We start from the raw sequence: 26,646 nt of genomic DNA, 5'->3' as shown, positions 1-26,646 counted from the left end.
ACAGTGGCCTTCAAGGACAAGGACAATTCTAAATGTTAAACAATGCACCTGATGACATTCCAAAAACATGGATTCCTCCATAAGACTTGCCTGCTCAATGTACAAAATGTAATATTAATATTTGTAATTCTCCGCTCGGGAGGATAATTCAGGTTATTGGTAGAGGTGATTTTACACCAATGAGGACATATTTATGAATGAGGATATTGATTTTAGCCAATAAATTACTTAAAATGTTACACAGTGTCCCTTTAAGTTACGCATATCAGCAGCAGCAAAGGTATTAAGCTGGCGCTGCACAGCATGCTTACAGTGTTTTATATTCGCTGTATTATGTAGGCAAGCTATAATACTGTGCAGTAAACAGACTGTTGCTTCTTTTAAATGGGGAGCGAAAGACATTAACGTCAGACAAATTAGGTGACAGTTTCCATTGTAGAGCCTGATTGATTTATTACCAGACCAATTTTCCTCAAGTGGTCACAGTTTAAATTATTATATAATTTCTATATTCATTTTAGGCTATTTAACGAGGCTCGTCTGTGACTTTCGGATCACACAAGTGAACAGTAACGATCGCGTGCAGCCGCAGAATTACATTTCTGTTGTGATAGCTCGAGGTTGGACCCAAAAGCAGTACGGACACCAGGGGCCTATTGCATAAAACTAGGATAAGGGATTAACCTAGGATATTTCGGTTATCCTGGCTTGCGTTAGCCATGATCCAGTTGCATAAAAGCGGAGGGACAGAAGTTACCATGGAGATTTATCCTTTACGTTTAGCCTGGTCGGGACCAGGCTAAACGTAAAGGATAAACTTATTCCGTTGCCTGATTGGCTCAGTCAGCTGTCACTCCGATCTGAAATCAAGGTGTTTAACAGTTATTCCATGATCTTCTGTGTATTGCTTTATTTTCATTAGCCTGTTTTAAGGTACCACATAAAAGACTGCATTGTCATTTAGTTAAATAGTTCTTTTTTATCTATTTAACCTGAACCATTTATAATTAACTTAATTATAATTAGATTAAGATGCAATGATATAAATTATAATAATTGATGTTCAATATTGCAGGCTATATTTATACAATTGATTATCGATGGCAGATGACGTTGCAAGTGTGGGTCAAATAAATTCACTTTGTACTTATCACTATATCGCGGTGCATCTAAAACAAAATTCAATATAAATGAAAAATTCCTTTTTTCTGTAATTGAATTCAAAAAGTGAAACTTAAATATATTCTAGAAATTCATTACACATGCAGTGAAATTAATCTAGAATAAACATACTTTTCAGAAGGTCGACATTTCTGTATTATAAATCCTTTTTCTGATTGGTTGTATGTAATATTCTAATATTTTGAGATACTGGATTTTTTATTCCATGATGATCAATCAATCATCCAAAGAAAAGGCCTGACATACTTCACTTTGTGTAATGAATCTATGAAAGTTTCACTTTTTGAATGGACTTTCCATGATATTCAATTTTTTAGATGCACCTGCAGACTGCTCACTGTCAACAATTTTATCATAAAACAATGCAGGGACATCAAGAACAGTTAGCAGAGAATACATCTCCTGTATGAAATGAACTGCCCCCTCACTTACGGTTTAAACTAGCAAGGCATTGTGGGAAAATGGTCCGTCTTTTCCATTTTTCCATCAGTAAATCTGTGTTCGATCTTTGGGTCTACTTCTGAAAGCTGTGGGCTGGCACTTAACAGAATTACTTACACCTGGCTTGACAAAGCAGCGCCTTTACATCCTGGATTGGCGTTTATGCAACTGACTAATCCAAAGTGCCCAGGCTAGACTTTGTCAAGGCTGGCTTTATCAATCATCCTGGATATCTTAATTCCACTTTTATGCAATAGGCCCCTGGTAGTCAGTTAAGAACAATGTTTATTTAGGCTGGCAGGCCGGCAGGCAGGACACTGGACGGCTGAATGGCGTGGCGAGCAGAGGCAAGTGGATATCCGGAAACCCGCAGGCAGGCGAGCAGGTAAGGTGAACAGCGGAGGTAACTGGCACGGAAGAAAACAGGAACAGAGTTAGGACAAAACTCAAACTGGAGCGAGAAAGAAAACAATAAACAAAGATATCCGGATCTTGGCTCATAGTACCGCTCTGGAACGTAGTATACTCTGGCGCTGAATGACTGGAGTCCACAGGCTTAAGTAGAGAGACCTTGATTAGCCAAACGATCCACACCTTGGGCAGTCAGCCCAGGAGTGCTGCCACGCCCACATGCCAACAGAGACAGACAAGAGAAAAACACATAAAGAGAAGGAGGAGAGACTGCCAAGCCGTGAGTCATGACAATTTCAACCTGACAGAAATCTGTTCAGTGGCACAGACGTTAAAAAACTCCTGTTCATAAAAAAAAATTATATACATACAACACAAATAAGTTTATTAATCTGAATGTAGAGCATGTTTACGGTGTGTAAGGTGGCCGCCTATATGAACGACACAAGGGCTGAGAACTAGGCTACTGATCAGGGGCCGTATTCACAAAACATTTTAAGGCTAAGAGTAGGTCCTAACGTGCTGATTTAGGAGTAACTCTCAAAAATAAGGGGCGTTTCACTCCTAATTTTAGGACTCCTAACTTTTTAAGATAAGTGTAATTCACAAAGCATTTTAGCGCTAAAACTAGCTCCAAAATCTATGAAAAGCTAGGAGTCCTCGAGAGGACTCCTAAGTCACTAAGAGTAAATCACAGACACTCATTTGATGGCATTTTGGAGAGATTTAATGCTAGTGAGCTTTACAAAAGGTACCTTAATAGCTGTAAGGGTTTAATGATCTTAGTAAAGCTATGTTTAGAAAGTATAGACACATTTATATTTATTATATTTATATAAAAAATTATGTATTAAGTTCCTTTTCCTGCAGTTGCTTTGGGTTTACGATGCACTGAAAGTTACTGTTGGTGTCACGTTTGGGTTTAATTTGTTACTGGAGTAGGCCCATATGTGGCGCTTCCAACTCCTCCATTCCACAGGTCCGCTACTGTATAGTTGCGTGTCTCGCCTTTTTCCTTCCGCATGCACTTTACGATTTCGCCAGTTGTTGTTTCTAAATTGCGAATTTCCTGGTTTGCCGCTGTCTGACTATTGCGGCATAGTCCGCCGTTGAGGGAAATACAGTGAGAGTGCATGGCGTGCAGCTGTTCAATGAGGATATTTTTTCCGATTCAAATCATTGTAACATTTTAAATTAATAGACCTATGTGGCGCTATTGTAGGTTAATTGTGAACGAATGTGTGGGAAACCCTGCAGTATCTTGGTTTCATGTTAAATCAGTGTCACTTGTCATTAATTGTATATAAAAACTCTTCACTTTAATACAGCGACACGATATGGATATCTCCACAGTGTTTCTATCATAAACTCACTCTTAGCTCTCATTCCCTCTCAGCCAATCACTGTGGGCATAGAAGGTATGAACATGACATCATCCATAGCAACAGGGTCAACACCGCCCTCTATTCTCAGCTTAGGAGTTCCTCCCATTCCTTAGTAAAAGTTGATCTTATCAGCTTTGTGAATAGGTTTTAAGAAATTACTCCTTACTAAGAACTTTTAGTGCTCCTTAGGAGTACTCTTAGCGCTAAGATAAAATGTTTTGTGAATACGGCCCCAGGGGCCGTATTCACAAAACATTTTAAGGCTAAGAGTAGGTCCTAACGTGCTGATTTAGGAGTAACTCTCAAAAATAAGGGGCGTTTCACTCCTAATTTTAGGACTCCTAACTTTTTAAGATAAGTGTAATTCACAAAGCATTTTAGCGCTAAAACTAGCTCCTAAATCTATGAAAAGCTAGGAGTCCTCGAGAGGACTCCTAAGTCACTAAGAGTAATTCACAGACAACCATTTGATGGTGTTTTGGAGATATTTAATGCTAGTGAGCTTTATAAAAGGAACCTTAATAGCTGTAAGGGGTTAATGATCTTAGTAAAGCTATATTTAGAAAGTATAGACACATTTATATTTATTGAATTTATATAAAAAAAAATTATTAAGTTCCTTTTCCTGCAGTTGCTTTGGGTTTACAATGCACTGAAAGTTACTGTTGGTGTCACGTTTGGGTTTAATTTCCTACTAGAGGCCTATATGTGGCACTTCGCAGCATCTCCTCCGTTGCTCTCCCACAGTGTTTCTATCATAAATTCACTCTTAGCTCTCATTCCCTCTCAGCCAATCACTGTGGGCATACAAGGTATGAACATGACATCATCCATAGCAACAGGGTCAACACCGCCCTCTAGTCTTAGCTTAGGAGTCCCTCCCATTCCTTAGTAAAAGTTGCTCTTATCAGCATTGTGAATAGGTTTTAAGAAATAACTCCTTACTAAGAACTTTTAGTGCTCCTTAGGAGTACTCTTAGTGCTAAGATAAAATGTTTTGTGAATACGGCCCCAGGGGCCGTATTCACAAAACATTTTAAGGCTAAGAGTAGGTCCTAACGTGCTGATTTAGGAGTAACTCTCAAAAATAAGGGGCGTTTCACTCCTAATTTTAGGACTCCTAACTTTTTAAGATAAGTTTAATTCACAAAGCATTTTAGCGCTAAAACTAGCTCCTAAATCTATGAAAAGCTAAGAGTCCTCGAGAGGACTCCTAAGTCACTAAGAGTAATTCACAGACAACCATTTGATGGCATTTTGGAGAGATTTAATGATAGTGAGCTTAACAAAAGGTACCTTTAATAACTGTGAGGGTTTAATGATCTTAGTGAAGTTATATTTAGAAAGTATAGACACATTTATATGTATTATATTCATATATATATTTATTAAGTTCCTTTTCCTGCAGTTGCTTTGGGTTTACGATGCGCTGAAAGTTACTGTTGGTGTCACGTTTGGGTTTAATTTCGTACTAGAGTAGGCCTATAGCCTATGTGGCGCTTCGCAGCATCTCCTCCGTTCCACAGGTCCGCTGTCTGTATAGGTGCGCGTCTCGCCTTTTTCCTTCCGCATGCACTTTACGATTTCGCCGGCTGTTGTTTCCAAATTGTGAATTTCCTGGTTTGTCGCTGTCTGACTATTGCTGCATAGTCGCCGTTGAGAGAAATACAGTGAGAGTGCATGGCGTGCAGCTGTTCAATGAGGATATTTGTCCCGATTCAAATCATTGTAAAATGTAAAATGAATAGACCTATGTGGCGCTATTGTAGCCTATAGGTTAATAGTGAACGAATGTGTGGGAAACCCTGCAGTATCTTGGTTTCATGTTAAATCAGTGTCACTTGTCATTAATTGTATTAAAAACTCTTAACTTTAATACAGCGACACGATATGGATATCTCCCACAGTGTTTCTATCATAAATTCACTCTTAGCTCTCATTCCCTTTCAGCCAATCACTGTGGGCATAGAAGGTATGAACATGACGTCATCCATAGCAACAGGGTCAACCCCGCCCCCTCATTTTAGCTTAGTAGTCCCTCCCATTCCTTAGTAAAAGTTGGTCTTATCAGCTTTGTGAATAGGTTTTAAGAAATGACTCCTTACTAAGAACTTTTAGTGCTCCTTAGGAGTACTCTTAGCGCTAAGATAAAATGTTTTGTGAATACGGCCCCTGATTGTCGTGATCAGCTGGCTGCTGTGCGTTCCTCCTCTTCCCTCTGCCACTCCCACTCCTCCTGTCTGCCTCACACCTGGTCTGCATTACCAATCAACACACCTACATCTACTCCTGTTTCCCCTGCAACGATTGCCAGATCGTACTACTCTCTACAGTGGTAATTATACGTGCCTGGCTCTAGTGTAACTCGCTACCTTGCTCTCTAGCCTCCTGTTGTTTTGTGCTCATTCTAACTTGTGTTTCCTCTGCCTGCAGTTACCCGGACCTCGCTCTCCAGCTTACCCACCTGCTTCTCCACCCCGGCTTCCCCACTCACCACCTGCTTCCCCCACCTCGTTAAATAAACCTTTTTTTATTATATCCAACAACTGCCTCTGTCTGCTCTTGGGTCCAGTACCAAACCATAACACAGATAAATGATCGATCAAACGTAAAATCATCAGGAAATGATAAACACATCCCGATGGAGATTTCTATGGAGTGATTTTGCTTTAAACCGTACAGGGACGTAGCCTGGCCCCCGCCCGCCTACCTACTTCCGCTCAATTTTCATTTCACTTCAGTAGTCAGTCTGGGGCTGCGATATTCATGGGTTCCTTCTCCAGCCAGACTTTTGGCGGTCCAATCAGCGAACAGAGCGAGTGGCTGAGAACGATGACGTCGAAGTCGCGCGCCAGTTTCAGTTGAATGCTGCTTTCCTTTCTACTCGGAACTCGGAAATTTCCGACTTGGTAGTTCCGAGTTCCGACCTGTCTGTGCTCCTGTGCATCTGCTCGGGAAAGTATGGACGCCTACAACCTTTCTCATCCGTTGCCAGGTACTGGTAGATCCATAGACTACAATATGTAGTGAAGTCGGAAATTTCCGAGTTCCCAGTACAACTGAAACGCACCATCAGAAGCCGGCTCATGACATACGTCTCGACCAAACGTTATGCGATTGGTTGGCTGATGCAGAGTGGCACTAGAGCCACTAACTCATAGTACAGCCAATCGGACATGTTATTAGAGATTTTTGCTTTTGCCCAAGCTTTGTCTCTGGTAGGGCTTGAGATATCTCGGGGACCATGGGTTGAAACCATTTTTCATTCCAACATTCTTTATAAACTCCTTGAAGTTCATTGTGTTCATGCATAAAGAGGAAAACACCGTGTGTGTTGTTGTTCATTCATGAAGGGGTTAATGATTCAAAGATCCAACTTTATTAATCACATGTCAAATAAAGGATGTTGTATTGTAAAGACACAAAAACACTGTGTAATACCAAACATAAAGAGCAATAGAACGAGGATTTTTATTTTATTTCTGGATCTGCCTCAATTTGTTTACATTAAAAGCACATATGTGTGCCCAAATGTATTTGTTACATGGCAGTGTCCCTCAAATTAATACTTTAAGTGAGTTTCTTCATGTATTTGTACAATGCCATGAGTCTGGACTCTTGTGCCATCTGCTGAAAGAATGTGTTGTGTCCCAGCCTCCCTGCTAAACAGGACAGTGTTGAGACTTGGGTGGGTTTGGCAGAGGGACAGCTGCCTGGCTGCTCCTATCAAGCTCTTGACACTTGACACTCACTAAAATGGCTGCCTTGGTTTTGAATCAGGGATACAGAGTGATAACAGAGTAGGTATGACAAAGTCCTCCTCGTTGAGTATTTGGCTTTGTCCTCTCGCTGAGGAAAAGCCAACAATGCAGCAGTGGTGTGTTGGGCTCTTGACTGTCTGTTAGATCAGCTGAATTGAAAAGACACAAAGACACAGACCTCTCTATTTCCTGTTTGCCTTTATTCAGGAGCGACAGTCACACACATCAATCACAGACAGTGTCACACTTCTATCACCTTTCTAATTATAAACCTCAACCTGGACCCTCCAAGAATGGAAGTTTAGCCAGGCCCATCTGTGGCCTAAAATTAGCCCCACAACCAGCAAGGCAGAAAGGATCTCTGGCCACCTATATCTGTACACACAAACACACACACACACACACACACACACACACACACACACACACACACACACACACACACAAACCATACTGCACTTCTCACACAACTCACAGTTGCAGCAGAAGAATCACACACTCCTTGGAGGACCCTTCTTTCCCTGTGACATATTATGGCGTTTTCTAAGCATTTGACCTCTTTTCTCTCCTAATGTCTTTGGATTTTCCATCAGTGAGCGACTAGAAGAGGTGAGTGTTTGTTGTCAGTAAGTTCAAGTTGGTTGATTTTGACAAAACTATTTAACATAACTTCTACTGTGCAAATTGTGTGCCCCTACTGTATAGTGGATACACTTTAGGTCTAAGAGCAGGAAAGACCCTCCTGTATGGCTCTGACGCCATGTGAATCATAACTACTCTGCCTCTAGGCAGGGTTATTGACATGTGTCCTATATTTAGTAATTGTCAAGTAAGCAAACTGTATTGTCTCATGGTACTGCTGGGCAGTGGCATTTCCACGACATTGTGACTGGGGGGACCAAAGTGAGAAACAGAACTAGAGTGGGGTGGCCATCGCGAAGCAAACCTGAATGAATGGCCTGTGAAATGTATTATGACCAGTGTAAAGATGATTCATAATCATAATTGCCAACCTTGAAACTAACTAAATAGGGAGAATTCCAAAACCAATGCGGGGGTCTCCCCCACCCCCAGAAAAATTTGGGCTTTAAAAACTTTGTTTCCCGCATTCTGGTGAGTTTGAAATGATGAAAATAACAAACAAAAAAAGGTACATTGAAACGTAGAATCTATTTCTAATACTTTTATTTAATCTTATAGTTATTAGGGCCCGAGCACTGAATGGTGCGAAGCCCTATTGAAACCATTTTTTGGGGTTTTTGGCACTTTTCACCCCCTTCCCACCATGCAAATGTTTAAAAACTCTGCGAGAACATCAGACCTTCAAAAAAAAACATATCGTTGGTTTCAGGGCCAGGCCAAAAAAAGGAAATGCATGATCAAAAATTGGGCGAGATGTATGAAATTTTAGGAGAACATGTATTGGCCAGAGGCGCACATAAATGCAATTTTATGTTCTGGGCCAAACTCAACAAGAAGTCAGCCATTTCGGATTTAGTGCTTAAAATCGCCATTATACAACATTTCACATTTCGACAAAAGGCTCCAAGAGATTGTACACCAGTGACGTCAAACCACCTCTCAAATTCTCAACTTGCTTGCCCGATGTTAAATTGCAGAGGGATTTCAAATTTAGCCTTGTACCAGGGAGCCAATGGGGGTCAAAGTAGATGGAAACAACATAGAAAACGAACCTCATGAAACTTTAATCATCATCTCAGCCTGTGTTATACTTACCTGCACACAATTTGATACCCAAATGTATTTTTGCAGGCCCCACAAAAAAGCCTCTTCAAGCCCTGATGTTTAAAAATTAAAAACTCCTGGCAGAAACATATTTTGCAAAACGAAAATTATAGGGACAGTCCTATGACATGGAAGGATGCAGGATTCCAGAGTAAAGTGGATTTATAACAACTTTTTGTGCTAAAAAGAATTATAGGGTAAGTCCTCAGACATGGAAGATGATATACCCGAAAGCTTGTTTTATCCGGAACAACCGTCTTGCAGCACCGGCGCGTCATTCGCCAAAACACATCAAAAACGGACCTCATGAACCCTTTAATTGATCATAACTCAGGCTGTGCTACACTTATTTGCACACGTCGCCACCCACCGGTGACGGGAATTACTGTGCGGCATGCTCCATGGAGGAGACTGCGGCACGCTCTCACGCGGTCGCGCGGAGGACCGAGACCCAACCATAGCAATTCCTACCAGCATCCAATGAGGAAGTGACAAACATTACAGTACCTTCCGGTGGCCACTAAAGGGGTGGTACCAAAAGTGAGCAATTTTTTGTTGACCCACTTGTTAAACAGGCCGTTTTCACAATCTTATTAAACCTATTTACGGGCTGACCCACAAAACCATTCTAGTCTGTATGTTTCGGTCATATCTCCATGACAACAATGAGGGGGGTGAATTTTTTTCTAGCAGGCACGTTTTTATTCTTTTGTAGGTTCAAATGTATGAATAATTAGAGGCGCGATCTCTTGAGTGACAGCTATTCGCCCGTTGTCCCTCACTTCGCCTCGGAGGTATAAGTCAGCTAGATGGGCGTATCTCCCTCCCTCCGACGTCACATTGATGCCCTTTTTCGGCAAAAGGAGTGAGGCTCACAAGATAGCGACGAGCATAAGCCAGGAGAATTGGATGCAGTAGGACTAACTGAGGTCAGCCCGGATGCTACATCCATTTGATATACTATCTATGCACCTTGCAGCCGGTACTACTACCTATCAGAAAGTAAAAATAAATCAGAAAAAAAAATCTGTAGCATGCAGGTGAAAATCTGCTGCTGGGCGGTCCTGGTGAGACATGTCATTAATTTAGTAATTGCTTGTGTTAAAATAAAACTCAAACCTAACAAAAATATTCCCAGAAAAGTATACACAGTCAGCTGTGTATGGAGATCATTGTCATCTTCCTCTGCCATGGTTGCCATTGCAGATGGAGGAGCTGCGACTGGAGTAACATTATGGTGGTGGGCCGAGCTGTCAACATGAGTCTGATGGACATCTCTAAGATCTTCTCCCTGCTGCAGCCTAAAGATGAGGAGGACAGCGAGCAGTGTCAGGCCTTGAACAACGCAGTGAGCGAGGACAATGTGCCTGTGTTGGCTGAGCTGCTGTCCCAGGACACCTACAGGAGGTGTATCAACGCCCGCAGTGGCTGGGGCATCCCCGTCACCCCCCTACGCACTGCAGCCGCTCTGGGACACCTGAGGTGCTTGGAGCTGTTGGTGGAGCATGGAGCAGAGGTGAGACACACACAGCTCTCTGAGAGTAGGGGGAAGGTAAGACAGTGTCTGCTGGAGGCTGACATGGACAGAGCTATCTTCATAAATAACGAACATTTTATTAATTCCCCAAAAAGGTTACCTCAGTAATTGACCGGCAATGCTTTAGATTACAACTTGCAAGGTGTTGTGCAAATATTTTGTATATGCAGGCTCCCAGGGGAATATTTACTAGGGAGCTATATACTGTATTTACTATAGAGAAGTACAGGAAACAACGTGGTAACAAATTGGTGTTAAGGGGACTAAGATCTAAATGAGTCTGAAAGTGTAATAGCTACATATTGAATGATAACAAAGTACAAAGTATGTGTGGCAAAATGTAATAATAAACTTCAATATAATCAACTTTAATATACCCTGTAACTACACAACAATAAAGTTAAAAGGGACCATACACATGACATATACAACTATAAACTCTTTTATATTATAGCTATAAGGCACAGCCTTCATCCATGGCTAAGCTTGATGTTCTGTTTCCTGGCAACCACACAAGTGTAAAATACATTTTCTTTAAAAATAATTAAACTGTGTTAATGATAACTACTCCAATTTAAAAACATTTTACTTAGCAATTTCCTACTTAGCCTACTTAGAAAAACACTAACAGTATATGCATTTCTACATACATCCTAACCTTGTATCTTTTACCCTTGTACTCAGCCTATAGATACACAAAAAGTATTTAATTGATACACATTAAATAATTACACAGCAACTTGCGAGCTGGGATCTTAAGCAATTCAAATTATTTCTGCGTTATTTTGCAGTTTTAATTTATTTATTAAAGAGTAAGTAAATGAGTGTGAGATTTGTACATCATTTTCCACATAGGACGTTAAAGCTTCAATAATCTGTATATTAACATGAACAATGAATCAGATGGTTACATTTAATATAAAGGAGGTCACTGGTAGTGGTAGAGTGGACTACTAAATCATTGTGTAAATAAATAAATGCAAATTATGCTCAGTGTCTGTTCTAGATGTGTAGTCCTAAATGAGGAATTACATTCTTTATTCTACTATGTCCGTGTTGTGTTTACAGTTAAATCAATCTTTTAAGGATATGTAGTGTAACCAAACAATGAACAAGTTGTATCAATGAATCACAGGGAATGTGTACTGCTGTGTTTGTGGCTCCAGGTTGACAGCCTGGACGTGAAGGCCCAGACCCCTCTGTTCACTGCTGTGAGTGGGAAACACGTGGACTGTGTGGTGGCTCTGCTGAAAGCTGGAGCTGACCCTAACGGCAGTCAGTACAACAACTGTTCCCCTGTGCTGACTGCAGCCAGGGAGGGAGACATACGCACCCTGAGAGAGCTGCTGCTGTACGGGGCAGAGCTGGATGTCAAGCCTAAGGTCCCAGAGTGGGCCTCCAATGCCACGGCCTGCAGAGGACCTCTTTATATCTCAGCTGTGTACGGACACCTGGACTGTTTCAAACTGATGCTGCTCCATGGGGCCAACCCCAACTACAACTGCACGGATGAGAAGATGCTGGCCAGGATCAAGCAGCCCAAGACAGTGCTGGAGGTGTGTCTGCGCTATGGCTGCGGGGTGGAGTACATCCAGCTGCTCATTGACTTTGGGGCAGACGTCTTCCTGCCCACGCTGATCATTGACAAGACCACCAAGCAGAACCAAGCCCTGGACCTGCTGCTCCAAGAGAGAGGTGAGACACTGATTCTAAGTTGCTTCAGTAAGCGCTGAAGTGTGGAATATGTTTAACAAATGCTGATGTGTCTCCATTTGTCTGTTCCTGCTTCAGTCTGTCCCAAGACACTGATGTCACAGACTCGGCTAGTGTTTCGGAGACACCTCCCCTTAGCCAATAAGGAGCTTGCCATCGACAGTTTGGACATTCCTCTCATTCTGAGGAACTACTTGAAGCACCACACCTTGGAACTCACGTGATGCTCATGTTGGCGTCAGAAGATGTGACCAGTGACGTTTTAAAAACTGAATTCTGATACCAGATAATGGACTATCAGACAAGTCATCCGTACGTGTCACATTAGTGCTGTTAATTCTTTTTTAAATTATTTATACATGAAGATTGGAGTTTTCATTTAGCCATAGATATTTATTAAAAAAACTTATGTTTAAATAGATCATTACAAAGCATAATCAAGTGCCTTCGTCCAACACAGAAAGTAGATCATCCTTAAGGTGTCCATGTTGGAAAATCTGCCATGTCCTAGGGACGTGCAACACCATGTTTAACCACTAGAGACCACAGTTTTACTGCTGTTTCTTGTGATCCCGATTTTAGACTTTATTGTTGGCAACTCATTTTTTCGAACACACAATCCAATACTAGTCTCACTCTAGTTATTAAGAATTCAAGACTCAACTGGGGAAACACAAACAAACACACACCAGGGTGTTTTAGATTGTACATGAAACAACAGCCTTGCATCTCTTCACTTGGAAACATTAGGAACAGAGTGATCAGTCTACACTTGGGAACTACCAACTGGGAGAACATATCTGCATGAGTCTCCTCACTTATAGATTAAAGCATAGTTATTTGAAGGCTAAACCTTGTGGTTTGGAAGTTTGTTAAAAACACTTTTCTGATGTTGTGTGCCCTTAATCCCACCTTCCATGTACACCCATTGTCAATGTGTCAGCTGTTGGGAATGGGGCCTACACAAAGGAAATGATGTCACCAAACAGGAAACTCAGCACAATGCTCGCACTCACACACAGACACGCAGTTCTGTAGAGGTTTTATTTTCAACAAAAGTACAGCTATATCAGGTATGGATTTATTTTTTACAGCAAAGTACAACATATTCCCAGTGCTTCTGATTACATCAAAACATATAATGTACATACAGTTGACATCTCCACTCTCCCATTCACAGTTTCTGGATTGAATAGGCATTATTTTAAAGATGTTTCCGTTTCTACAACAAATAATCAAACTTAAAAGGCCAGCAAGAAAGAATAATGACAAATGTTTGCATATGGTGACAAAGGATATGGATACTGTGACTAGATTGTTCTATGATAGGCAAAAATCCAGACCTCAAAAGTAGATAGATGGTTATATACAATGAACAGATTCCAAAGGTGGGATGTCCGTCTTCTATTAACCCTGTTGTCATGGAACAGCACATCCATATGGCTCAGTGAAGACTCTCTTGTACCCTGACTACTCTGAAACTAAACAGGACTGAGCCAGCAAACTGCCAGGAGTTCCTTCCCAAGATGTATGCTAAATGAGTGAATGTTGTCGGTGGCTTATGTTCACCCTGGACTGAAAACAGGAATGAAATCAATGTGAGCAACCTCTGATGCATCTAGCTGACAGTCTGCTAACTTGGCTGTCATGGTTTGTGACCGGAAAGAGAGAGGGAGAGAAATATTAAACTGAACAGAAGGCTGTCATCTTAGCCGTCAGGACAAGGTCAAAAAGAATGATAATTATATTAGAAAATTAAAAACAATATATACAGTATATCATTTGAACAATGTGACCAAAATGGTACTTTAATACTGCGTTCAATAAATACAAGTGAGGAATCATAATATACTGTCAAGTCTTCACTTCAAAATAATAATTTCTTAAGTTGGAACAAGCGTGTGATGTGATTTGCAATAAAGTACTGTGTGTGTGTGTCTGTGTGTCTTCAGGATAATGTTTATTTTTAGCTCATCCCGAGAGGGTTCACATTTATTCGGCTCTCCTGCATGACTATAAATCTATACACAAACACCCATGATCAGTGATAACTCCTATTTGGTTCTCTGTTGTCATAGAAAATTATACCCGTTTTCGCCTAAGCAGTTAATGGTGCTCCAAAATATAACCATCAGTTTTTTGGACCATGAGTCAATCGGAAAGGAAAAAGTACCCTTTATATCTGGGCAAAGAGAGCATCAGTGACTTTCATTCCCCCTGTCTAAAGTACAGTCTTTGATCCAGCGTGACGACGTATGCTCCACTCTACTTTGAAAATAAATAAAAACAAAACAGAAGCATCAACCTGTAACGTATAGCGAGCAGGAGACAGGTGGACAGAGAAAAGAACTCCCTTATGTGAGATGGCATGGATTCACAAATGAATGGTGCAGCATTTTTGTCTGTGTGTGTGTGTGTGTGTGGGGAGGGGGGGGACAAATCCCATTGGAAGTTAAATGAAACTAAACAATCTGTTAAGAGTTGTCCTAAGTCTCATGCAAAATATCGGATGCCACAAGCATGCATTTACCTGGTACAGAGGTCTACCGCACGCAAGAACTGGAACAAAATTCGTCTCCAACGCAAAATACCAATATCCAAATATATGATCTGTTATTTTTACATTATTTACAGTGTGTAGCTGATAAAGGTAAAATAGATGATTATTATTTTCATTTATAACTCACTGGTAATAATATTCTTTAAAATGTGCAACCTAACTTGACTAATGAAGTTTTCTACTATAGCCTATATTTCTATCACACGATTCTTTCAGCGCGTTAAATCCATAATATTAAAGGAATTCTATGTAGTTTTCTAAAAGTCTGAAATTAGATTTTCATTTGTGCAATACAATGACATACATGACTACATAAGTGTGATATAATATAATATAATATGGGGTTAGAATTGTTTCAGTCGACAGCACAGTATCTACTCATATGGATAAAAGGCCTGGCCACCAGTATTCTGTCCAAGTGGATCTCACATACTGGGGAATGAGGAATTCCCAGTGTGTCTGTGTGAGAGAAGGAGAGATAGAGAGATGCACGTCCCACACTGAAGGGAAAATACATGACTAATTCAAATCTGCCTGTGAAACTGAATAGATAATCACTAGTGGAATGCTGGAAGGCACTGTTAGATAGCATCTCTCTTCTCCGCAGCAGAACGGGCCAGCAAGTGCGTATGATTATGTGTGTATGTGCCTGCATGCTTGTGTCTGTGTGTTGGTACTGGTGGTGGTGTGGAGAAAGGGGAATGCGGGGTGGGGAGTAGGGGAGTAGGGGAGGGGCGTAGCACGGGACCTGAGGTTATCATGGCCTGGGTAAACCATATCTTTTTGCTTTGCAGGATCAGGGAGTTATCTTCCAAAACTATCTCACTGGGAGCCATCTCCACAGACACCAGCAGCCAACTCACCCGCTCCTCAACTCTCTTTACTGAAACAAAACAGAAATCACACAACATACAAAGCAATTCTAAGGTCTTTTTTTTCTCCAATAGTTTATAACGCCTGTAAAAAGGCAAACAAATGACATAGAACGATATACAAGTGTTTCATATCACTTTGGAGTGAAGATATCTAATGATATATCACATTGCACAGGTTGTCCTACTGTATATGTACTCCCTTCAGGTTCAATCAATCAACACAAAACTGTACTTCCGTGTCAAAACATGATCACAAACTGTGGGAAAATGTGTCACTTGCCTTCTACCTGTGGAAAAGAATACACCTTTGTGATGTGTTTAAATGGGTGGTTTCTCCTCAGCAGGGACATAGTTGACTAAACCAATGACTGAGATTAGGCCACAGTCTTCTGTAAATCACTTAACGGTGCCAGCTGACTGCCAGAACACAGATGAGGGCACGTGATGGGGAGTAATGCCCAGTTTTGAAGCTCTTTAGAGAGGCATGAATGGGTCAGAGGAAACCTGCATGCTACACATTCTATTCAATCGTTCTGCCTCCCTATGGTATTCCCTCTGCAAGACATGTTCTTTCACCTCTAACTCACGACGTACGTATCTGGTTGTCCTGTTCATTTATAACATCTGTGATTTTGTTTTCACCATCATATAGTTTCCCCCGCGTACTGGTAACGGTCCTTTCCTAATTACTCACACTGCGGCATCCCATGTTTGCATTGCAAGTTCAAAGCTACTCCTTAGACTGGATATGTGCTGTGCTTTCTGCAATTGAGCAATACAAAATGATGAAGTCAACTGAAGTTTTTTTTCTCTTTTTCTTTTGAACATACACTGTGAAAAAGAGAGACATAACTTGACCTTGGCTGATGCATGGACTTGACTTTTTAGCTGTGAGTGAGTTTTGGCGAGGTAGGCTGTGCTCTGTCCACAGCAGCTGCCAGCACAGTGCTACAGGTGGAGAGAGGGGGGCCATCTCCTGCTCACATCTGAGTGGCAAAGCTCTCAGTCCAAAGCATGCCACAGCCCCTCTGTGTGATGGCTGATAAATACCCTGTCAAAAGTGCTTGGTGAACGGAGGTGAATATCGATGTATCTGACTATTGATTGGTTCCCTGACCTGTGGTAAGATGGCCAATGGCAGGCTGCCAATAGAATGAAGCTGAGAGCCACTAACTCACACAGGCTGAGCAGGTGAGGAGGACAGAGCGAGAGAGTGGAACACTGTGAACGCAGACTGGGTGAAGAGAGGGGTACTATAGGCAAACAGCTAGAGAGAAGAACATGTAACAGAGAGAGAGAGAGAGAGAGAGAGTGTGTGTGTGTGTGTGTGTGGGGGGGGGGGGGCAGACGCAGACGCAGACATCAGTAGAGCAGAGCTGCCCTGAGCACTGTGTGATTGGATGTAACTGCTGATGATGCTGACAGTGGAGCTGCTCAGGTCCGGCAGCCCAGTCATATTCCAGCTCACGTTAAGAAGAACGCAGCAGGCACTCTCACATAGCAGCACAGCGTTTGGACACAATCAGACTTCTAGGAATGCCCTGGCTTGGCCTGGTGTCTCCGTCCGGATGAAGCGTTTAGTGATGAAATAACAGAACAATCTCAATAACTCTAGGAACATTCAAATGGTGTGAATATGCAGAATCCAAGGGAAAGAGTTCACGACAGTCGACCCAGCTGGAGCAGCATGATAACTAAGAACGCTTTACTAACATACTGTATGAACTGTAAAGTTGAACTTTTTCTCAATTTCTCAAGTCTTCAGTCCTCTTGCTGCTTCCAGTCCCACTCAATATTAACATTGGTCCTTTAACTTCAAAGTATCTGTGTGTGTGTGTGTGTGTGTGTGTGTGTGTGTGTGTGTGTTTCGTATTTTTCTTCGTCATGGGACATGATCCTCCAGAGTTTAGTGCTTCTAAGAAAAATAGCTGGTCCTTCAGAAGAGTCTGTGTGTCTCTATTTCTTAAATGGAGCTAATCTACTAAAATTCTGCCAGAAAGGAGCCTGGCCTCTTTTGGATTGACTGAATTCAAAAACCTCTCCTTGTGCCATGTCCTCCGATCCCTCATACTGCCCTGCGCTGAGGGGGTCCTGGGGGGGCGGGTATGAGGGGGGCGTGCACCTGTTTACACCTAGGGAGGAAGGTGCAAAGAGAGCAGGAAGGGGGAGGGGGGGTGGGGACGGAGCGAGAAGCAACAGAGAGAGGGAGGTGCATAGCAAACAGGAAACACTGTCAGTAATGTATCTAAAGACAGACACAACAACACAACACAAAGGCATGCTTCCAACAGGCACACAGACAGACACAATGAGCCTAGCTGTTAGCATTCCTGCACATTAAACCTGAGACATGACACGGCATGATCATAGAATGACAGCTGAATCTGGAGGACAGTGAAATTCAGCTCTAGCGATGACACAAGAGAAACTAAAAGTGCTATTCAACCAAACTGTAGCAGGCAAACAAGAGAAGCAACAGAGTACATCTGCTGCAATGAGACCAGGCATTTGGACAGGGGACATTGTTCTGCCATGTTGGTTGATAAAGCACATTTGTTTGAATAGCACCATTGACACTTGAGAACACAAGACTGGCAAAAATAGAGCCAACAGAAAGCTGTTAATATGCATTTATCTACGTTCTACAATGTTGTTTAGCTACAGTCTACAAGCATCACAACTATGCTAGTGCACTTAAAAATTAGATACAATCAAAATTTGGAGATGAAATATTCAAAAGTTGCCATGGCATCTTAGAAGAAATGCAAACATGAGAAACAGGGTTTTTTGTTTAACGCTGGTATTTTGCCAAACACTGTTCTAGCAGTTAGCAGGGTTTTGGATCTCTTTGTGTTAGTGGGCCCTGTTTGTCTTGGATGGTCAAGATAATGCTTGTAAACAGATTGGACTGTGGACTGCATGCTAACGGTAATCACAACGCCTCCCAATGCTGCTTAGCAGTTGCCATGGCATCTTATTGTGCTAGCTCTAAGGAGAACTCTAGTGCATATACCTTTATCATTCTCAAACCATGTCCATACAACATGGCCCTCTTTCTCAAGATGAAATCTATAAATGAATCTGAAATTCAAGAGAGTACTTCACCTTGTGCCAGCCATGTACACATACAGCACTTAGAAACACACAACATTTACTTCTGACAAACATCAACAGGGATCCTAACGTCAAAGAGAACATTCCAGCATTGGTCATTTGTTAATTAATACCTCAATGGATGGTCATGCTTCTAGGGAAACTGGCCATAGCAAGAACATCAGTAATGGTAAATGTACAAACATCTAGCCTAGCAATAAAACAGCTAAATCTTAAAGGATGATGCCAACAGATAAGACATGTGGGTCCTCCACTGATCCTGGGTCAGGAGCATTCATCTTCAATTACTTGCTAGACATGTTTTACTCTTACTGAGATAGCTGGTAACGTTTGGAGCAAACAGTATTGATATTGACATTTTCTGGCTTTAAAGTAGCTACGAGGAACTAATCAATATTTTTGATTAGGCTCTATATAAAGTATATAAATATATTTATTCCTCTGGTGATAATACTGTTACAGCAAACAAGACCATCAGTGCAAAACAATCTATTTTTATATTGTTTAATATACATATAATTCAGCAATAAAAATGAGAAGTACGCCCTAAAAGGTCATTATTGTGTTAAGGGTGTAAGGGTGTAAATGGCAGTGTTAAACAACAACAACCCTAACTCAGTAAAAGGAAAAATGCAAACATTTGTCTTAGGTATTATTATTTTCTCAAGACAAGCTTGACACAGGACCCACATGTCATTAACACTGGTATCTCCCTTTAAATACTGAAATACTTCATGCAAACAGCCCTCTGTCTTTTCATTGATGCTTAACAGCTGCTATATAACTCATATCAATTCATCCTGCTGTTATGGTCTGACAGATATTCAGCTCAAAGGAAAAATATTGAAAGTATATACGTATAGCAAGATGACCTGACGCCACTTGGCTTTTTCTAGCTTGCGGAGTACACAGATAGTTTAGTACCATTCATAAACAAAGTAGGCATTTTATAAAAAACAAATAAATTAAAAAAGAGTTGTAGAAAGTGGAAACAAAGAGAGCAGGTTAAGGGAGGAGTAAACAGCGATGAGAAGACAGAGCACAGCAGTGAGGAAGAGAAAAGGGAAATCACCTGATATCTTCTTGTTGCCTCACCTTTCTGTTTGGTCACCTTTCTCACTGTCATGGCTGCCTGTCTCTTCTGGTACTCAGAGATCTCAAACCCTAGACAACAAACAATAAAGAATATTCTATCTTTTGACAAATGTTCTACACCAGGGCTGTATTGCATTTGAAAACAATGTGATATGCTTCAAGATGCTGTCCCTTTATACTAATTAAAGGAGCTATGAAGCATTGTTTAGGTTAAGCATTTCACAGTATAGTACAAAACCTACCTAAATGATACGGAGGCGTACATGTTTGACAACATTTTGAGAATGAGCTGCCAGTTAGAGCTAAGGGCTGACTCAGTCAAGCTCACTTTATAACAACTAGAGCTGTGATGTTACACACACACTACACAGGGAATTGATGCTTTTGTGTTAAAACGTTTCCCTTGCAGCAAATACTAAATCCTAAACGCTCCATAGCCCATTGAGGCTAAGGCTAACGCAGCAGGGAGGTGCAGAGTACTGTGTGACTAACCGATCTTCTCATCCTCCTGGACCATCTTCCTCTCCTCGTGAAAGGCCCTCAGCCAGCGCAGCTTCTCCTCAGGCTTCTTGGCCAGGAAGATGTGGAGTTCCTCACTGTCTTTGTTGCACAGTTTGAAGGCGTTCTTCACACTGACGTTAAAGTCATCGTCACGCCCATCCACGGCATCCCGCACCTCATAGCGGTCCATGTCGATGCGGCCCTTATAGTACAGGATGTCCCGGCGAATCAGGTCCTGGGGAACAGCAGGGGAGGAGCTCTGTTAATACTTAAACTTTTTTCATCAGATTTAACTTAACACTTTACTGAGCACATTTCTTATTCAAGTTCATGTATGTGTGTGTGTGTGTGTGTGTGTGTGTGTGTGTGTGTGTGTGTGTGTGTGTGTGTGTGTGTGTGTTTGTGTCTGAGTGTGTGTGTGTGTGTGTCCAATTATAGAGGTGTCCAGGGTTCGAGGTACAATCTGAGCTTTGTGGGGGTCTCTAAAATGTTAGGGTCAGAGAAAAATAATAAGTAGCCTAACAGATGCGCTATCCGAGAAAGAGAGGGGGAATGAGAGAGAGAGATCACTGTTCATGATTACGTGTTCCGTACACATACACATACACACACCCACACACAGACACACAGACACACACACACACACACACACACCAGAGTCGGCGTCAACAAATCTCTGGGGTTTCCCCACCCAGAACATATTAAGCTTCTAAGCGGTGGTTTTCCGCATTCTGGCGACAGTAAAATTTTGAAAATAACACAAAATATTAAGCCTAAGTTTTACACATCATCGTAAACGTTTACCTTTTAAACTGTTCCAACATTCAAGAAAAACAAACAGAGAAAATGCAAATCATACAGTCTTTGGCCGCTTTGTGACAGCTACCAAAAACTTTAAGGTGGGCCGTTTTCTTTAATGTTACTCAGTGCATGAGTTGAAGTTCTGAATCATTCAAGCCACCTTAAATATTAAAATGATAATCGTTGTGTTGTTTAATCGTCTCTCTAGCGTGACATACACCTTAATGATATTATTAATTCTTTATATATTTTCTTTTACTTTTTCTCAGGAACAATGCAATATTTTGGATTAAAATAATGGATGTTCATCATGTTTTTGATCCCCAAAAGATGGATGAAAGTAGTGCCTTCATAGGAGGTCAGGCAGCCCCTTATGGGGTTGGCTCCCATGTAACTCGAACCGTGGAGGTGGCCTTCCCTTGGTGTCCCCAGAGTTTGTCTCTTACCCAAATATCTTTCTCACATTTGTGGAAAATTCCAAATGTTCCAGCTCTGCTTGACACTCGATACAATGACATGTAAAAAGCACTATTTTAACAATGGCAAGTACACTAACTACATAGTTGAAACTAGTGCACTAGTGGTGAAATACAACCACAAAATCTGCCAAAAAGTCCATCTTTGCAAAGGATATAATGGTCAGTTTTCAATGACAGTATGTGTCAAGCAGGTGCTCATTCTAATTTAAACAACTCCTGATCACTAATGGAATAATCCTTTCGTCTATAAAATGTCCATCCCAGTCTTGGAGCGCAACCAACTGCCCAAAACAGTGGATGCTGTATACATTGTCACAGGGCAGAAACTGAAAAAAATAACACGTGTCTAAAAAAATTCAGAAAATATAGTAAAATGCATGTTTCAGCAACAAAAATGAATGCTTTGTCCAACCAATATCTAAAGATATTCAGTTTACTGCCGAAAAAGACAATGAAAAGAATAGTCCGGTTCCTTATGTTATTTTGTTGGAGTTTTTGGGGATTAGGTAAACCATACATTTTTGAAATTGTTGAAGAATAACAAATCAGAAAATGCATGATTCCAGTTTCAGATAAGCCAATATGGTGGCCATTTTGGATTAAAAAAAAATGGCGACCTTCAAACCTCCTTGATTACCTAGAATCAAGATTCCAGTAGACAAATCTACGTTTTCGGGGGCATGGAATCTAATGGTGTTAATAAAAATATATATATAGATGGTCAATAATACATTTTCTGGGTGGCTATCTTACATGTTCCATACACAAAGCAGAATTTATTTTGCATTTTGCCGAGCTGAGCAGAGCTTTTCTGACATTCCTGTGGCTGTTGGGGACATTAAAGCCAAGTGGTCAATGTTTAAAGCTCCCATTGCTGAAGCTACGGTGGGGAGCTGTGGTCTCAAGGTCTTAGGTGCCTCAAGGGGCGGTAACCCTTGAACACTGTGGTGGGCACTAGTGGGCAGGGAAGCAGTCCGACTGAAGAGGGAATCCCCAAAGGGCCCCAAATCGTTTTTTCCTCCCAAATGTTACCATTAAGATGTCTGGCATACATACAATATATGGTTATTTGTAATATACCTTACATACGGAAATATATTCACCTTGAGTGAAGATATCCACTTAGCTCAGGTTCCTATGTCCCTTAGATGTCAGGATAAGGAGATTAGCGTATAATCTTCTGTCATGCACATTAAAAGATAGTGACCTAAATGTGTGCCATTGATTACATTTAACAATTTCTAGTTAGCATCATTGGATTCCCTACCCATCAAAATGCATGTTTATCCACTGGAATCATGATTTTAGGTAATCTAGGAGGCAAGATATTAAGAAACTAGTGTTTGAAGGTCGCCATTTTTGAAAAAGGCAAGTTGGACACCATTATGGAATCTGTTCAAATAAAATCATGCATTTGTTTTTTAATGAAGTTTTCAAAAGTATATAGTTTTCCAAATCCCCCAAAAATTCCTTGTGAACTGGACTAGAAGCAGATTCTCCCATTAAAGAAGCTTCAATCTAACATGTGCTGGGCGAGCTTGGAGTTCTACGCCAAGTTGGTCCTGGGAAGCCTGCGACTTCACCTGGAAGAGCACCGGTGAGGAATCAGGACAAGTGGTTCGATAGGACGCGGAAATGGGGCAAGCGAGGAGGAGCTGACCCTAGGCTAACAGCTAGTCCACACAAGCCGGCAGTGCCTACTCTCATGCTGGAAAACGTTCACTCGCTCGACTACAAGTTGGACTACATCAGACTGTGGAGAGCTTCCCAACGCAGAGTGAGGGACTGCTGTGTGTCTATCTTCACAGAGACCTGGCACAACCACAACATCACGGACGCCGCTATTCAGCTGGATGGGCTAACGCTACACAGAGGGGACAGAGTAGCTTCGCTAGCCGGCAAAGTAAGGGGTGGCGGCCTGGCTGTGTACATCAGCAAATAGTGGTACCAGGATACAGCGATGGTTTCTACTCACTGCTCGCCACACGCCGAGCTGATGACTGTAAAATGCCGACCTTTCTACATGCCAAGGGAGCTGACAGCAGTCATCATAAAAGCTGTGTATGTGCCTCCAAGCGCTAACGTGAAGATGGCTATGACAGAGCTCTATAACAAAATCATCGAGCAGCAGATGGTCAATCCGGATGCTTTTTTCATTACAGCCGGGGACTTCGATCAGGCAAGTCTTAAATCAGGCAAGTCTTAAAATCAGTAAAATTCTACCAGCACGTTAACATTGCAACTAGGGGGATGAACACACTAGACCTGGTGTATACTAACATCAAAGACTCATACAGGGCAGCCCCTCTACCACATGTTGGCAACTCTGACCACAGCGCTGCTCACACCAGCATACAGACCCAGGGTAAAGCGCATTGGCGGTTCTACATCAAATTACTCCCCGGGCGACACACCCTCCAAGCGCCCCTATTTTCGAGTATTGGGTCGGCAACCTTTTTGACACGGAGTGCCAGTTTGAATAATCTTCTTAGTGAGTAATAATCAACAATGAGTTACATTTTAAGTTTAATTAGGCTATGACACAGTGATAAAATGTCTATCACGGTATGTTTTATGTTTTGGATGTTGACTGTATTATATCATGGTAGGCCTATACATGTATTGTTTAGCCTTAATATTGAAGCTTCCTTCGGTTTCTTGAAAGGGGCTATATTTTACCAGGATATTATTAATATGATTGGAACGAGTAGCCTTGCCTATCTACAGTTTTTACATTGTATGTAGGCCTAAATACATATATTAAGTTGATAATATAATAAGTTAATGCTATATTTTCCAACAAAGACATGGGAGAGTTTCATGCAATCTTAACACTAAAGATCTTCTGAAATGAACAGACTAATAAAGAATAAACTTCAGCTGCTATTTCGGCCAGCTTCTCTTGTAAATGAGATTTTTCTTTATGTCAATCGGACTTCCTTGCAAAATAAAGGTTAAAAAAGAAGACGAAAATGATATTGAGTGATTGCCTTAGTACAGGTCCATCTCTTACTATGCTTATAGCAGCAGTAAATGTTACCTGGGGAGTGACACCTTGGTAGTTCTGGGACGTGTTGGTTTTCAGGCCGATTACTTTATTGAATCCCTAAAAACTAAACTGGCGAGGGTGGCGGCGGGCACACAGCCTCTGTGCAGTGCACGTGTAATGGAGACCAGTTGTAACTGTGATATCGTGCAGGTTATGGTTATGGTCTGATAGCAACAGCTCCGGTTAGGATGAAGACTCGGTAGGCAACTTGTGGGATTCTCCTCACGGTACTTTTATTACACATTGACCATATCAAGCCAGGTCTCTACGGCACTATATCTATTAAGCATACATGCGTTCAGGAACATAGTCCCAGATTCCTGCCTACACCAACTCCTTACAAAATAAAGAATATAAAAGGGAGACTTCACTCGTAGACTGCATAGTTACTTTTAGCAGAGCGAAGAAGCACATTCGTTCGTCTTCATGTTCAACATTAGATTCCACAACAAACAAAGGCCACATAGTGGCGCTACAGTTATAAAACTGACTAGTACATATTCCCCCTGTTTATAATACGGCTGTCCTCAGCCTTACACAGCAGAGGAAGCAACCTAACTAAACTTAACGTTTCGTAATACATTACTACTCCGTAGATAGATAGCCATTACAAACCCAGGGCAAGAAATAATGCTCAGCGTACTGATATACAAGCGGACAGAAAACAAAAGGAGGCGACACCTAGTGGCGCTACATGTTATAAAACACACGGGACCTTCACAGCAAGCAGCCTCGTCCCTGCTTGCTGTGAAGGTCCCGTGTGTAATGGTCAGTTTTTTCTAAGTTTCCTTTTCACGTCGTAACGGGAAGTCTTGTAAAAGAAAACATTAATTTAACTGTTGTTTGTTTTCTTATATGAGAGACTGACCATTTTTTACTATTTATTTATTACTGCCTTTTATTGGCGCTAGTGAGAAACAGCATTTTGTTTCATTTCTGTATGTAAGTACAGCTGAGAGATGACAACAGAAGTAAATCCTGAATCTTCCAAATAGTTGCCGGTTCATTAATCTGACAATCCACTTATTGTTGCAGCTCCACACACAGCACTTATTAAACCACAGGTAACCTCAGCATATGTTACTTTCATAATTTACACATAAAAACATCTTCAGCGTGACCATTGCCTCGGCTATAAAGTCCAAGAATGTAAAGAGATCAAAGAAGAGCAGGCATCTTTTATAAAGTGTGAGACATATCTGCTTCTGCCTACTGATAAGGAAGCGATAAGGCTACATATACGGTAACATATACCATAGAAAGCCTGAGGGCTGCCATTGCACATGTAGTAGGGAGGCTGTGAGTACATAGCTGTGATGACGCAGATATGCAGCTCCTGTGTGTGACTGTCTGTGTGCATGTATTGTAGAGTGTAGTGGAGCGTGAACATGCGTCTACAGGAGAGCACAGCCTTGGTGCATTAAAGTCTAAACAGCTTCACTTTGTGAAAGGAGCTGAGGATTTAAAGGCATGGTGTCTCTCCTGCCATGTTCTGTAAAGCCACGTTTCCACCAAAACTAGCAGGAACTTGACCATGAACCTTTAGTTCCTGGGCGTAGCTGTGTGTGTTTCCACCGGGGTCTGAGGTCCCGGGGAGGTTATGCATATCAGGCCGATGACGTATGGAGAAGTAACAGTATCTGCACTGCACGTCATTGTATAACAGGCTACATTTGAATCATTTTGAGTTTCAACAGAATCAGTGAATCAGAAACAACAGATTATTTCTCTATCTATTTTAGCAGAGAGACTCGATCGTCTGGTGAAGAAAAGGAAAAAGAGGAACCTGGTGAGATGAATAGTGGCGCTACCCTAGTCCCTGTGGTGGAAACACGAGCAGTTCCTGCAAAGATTCCTAGTTCCAGGAACTAGTTCCTGCGGTGGAAACGCGGCTTAATTTATGTACGACCACTGAGTACGTTTGAAGAAGTCACAATGTAGTCAAGCCACTTTGTCACCAGCTACATGAAACAAAACTTATAAGACCACAGTACAT

General features: G+C 41.5%; 2 protein-coding genes across 5 annotated transcripts in view; one reads left to right on the top strand and one right to left on the bottom strand.

The window, feature by feature from the left end:
• Positions 1–1,515: 1,515 nt before the first annotated feature.
• On the top strand, positions 1,516–12,420 carry asb12b (ankyrin repeat and SOCS box-containing 12b). Of its 2 annotated transcripts, none has more exons than XM_080035431.1 (4): positions 1,516–2,008; positions 10,133–10,442; positions 11,630–12,158; positions 12,255–12,420. In XM_080035431.1, the coding sequence occupies exons 1-4, from the start codon at positions 1,953–1,955 to the stop codon at positions 12,398–12,400; spliced, it is 1,041 nt and encodes a 346-aa protein (XP_079891557.1). In that variant the 5' UTR covers positions 1,516–1,952; the 3' UTR covers positions 12,401–12,420. The 2 variants fall into 2 exon arrangements, with proteins under 2 accessions (XP_079891557.1, XP_079891558.1); XM_080035432.1 differs by lacking the exon at positions 1,516–2,008 and adding an exon at positions 7,673–7,789.
• A 69-nt stretch (positions 12,421–12,489) lies between these two features.
• The window catches only part of LOC307256469 (uncharacterized protein), an 87,489-nt gene continuing 73,332 nt past the window's right edge, over positions 12,490–26,646 (bottom strand). For 2 of the 3 annotated variants that reach the window (XM_080035428.1, XM_080035430.1), the window contains 3 exons: positions 20,313–20,556; positions 19,821–19,889; positions 12,490–17,743 (listed from right to left, as the gene is read on the bottom strand). In XM_080035428.1, coding sequence (XP_079891554.1) covers positions 17,568–17,743; positions 19,821–19,889; positions 20,313–20,556 — 489 coding nt within the window. In that variant the 3' untranslated portion in view covers positions 12,490–17,567. Of the gene's footprint in view, positions 17,744–19,797; positions 19,890–20,312; positions 20,557–26,646 lie in introns of all 3 variants that reach the window. The other variant, XM_080035429.1, reaches the window with a different exon arrangement.

This window comes from Ammodytes marinus (assembly GCF_949987685.1).
Source record: "Ammodytes marinus genome assembly, chromosome: 10".
Classification (NCBI taxonomy): Eukaryota; Metazoa; Chordata; class Actinopteri; order Uranoscopiformes; family Ammodytidae; genus Ammodytes; species Ammodytes marinus.
This window is presented reverse-complemented; position numbering and strand designations above follow the sequence as displayed.

Coding starts and splice junctions, on each gene's coding strand:
- asb12b (XM_080035431.1), top strand. CDS start 1,953: ATGGCGTGGCGAGCAGAGGCAAGTGGATATCCGGAAACCCGCAGGCAG. Junction 2,009..10,132: donor ACCCGCAGGCAGGCGAGCAG/GTAAGGTGAACA, acceptor TTGCCATTGCAG/ATGGAGGAGCTGCGACTGGA. Junction 12,159..12,254: donor CCTGCTGCTCCAAGAGAGAG/GTGAGACACTGA, acceptor TTCCTGCTTCAG/TCTGTCCCAAGACACTGATG.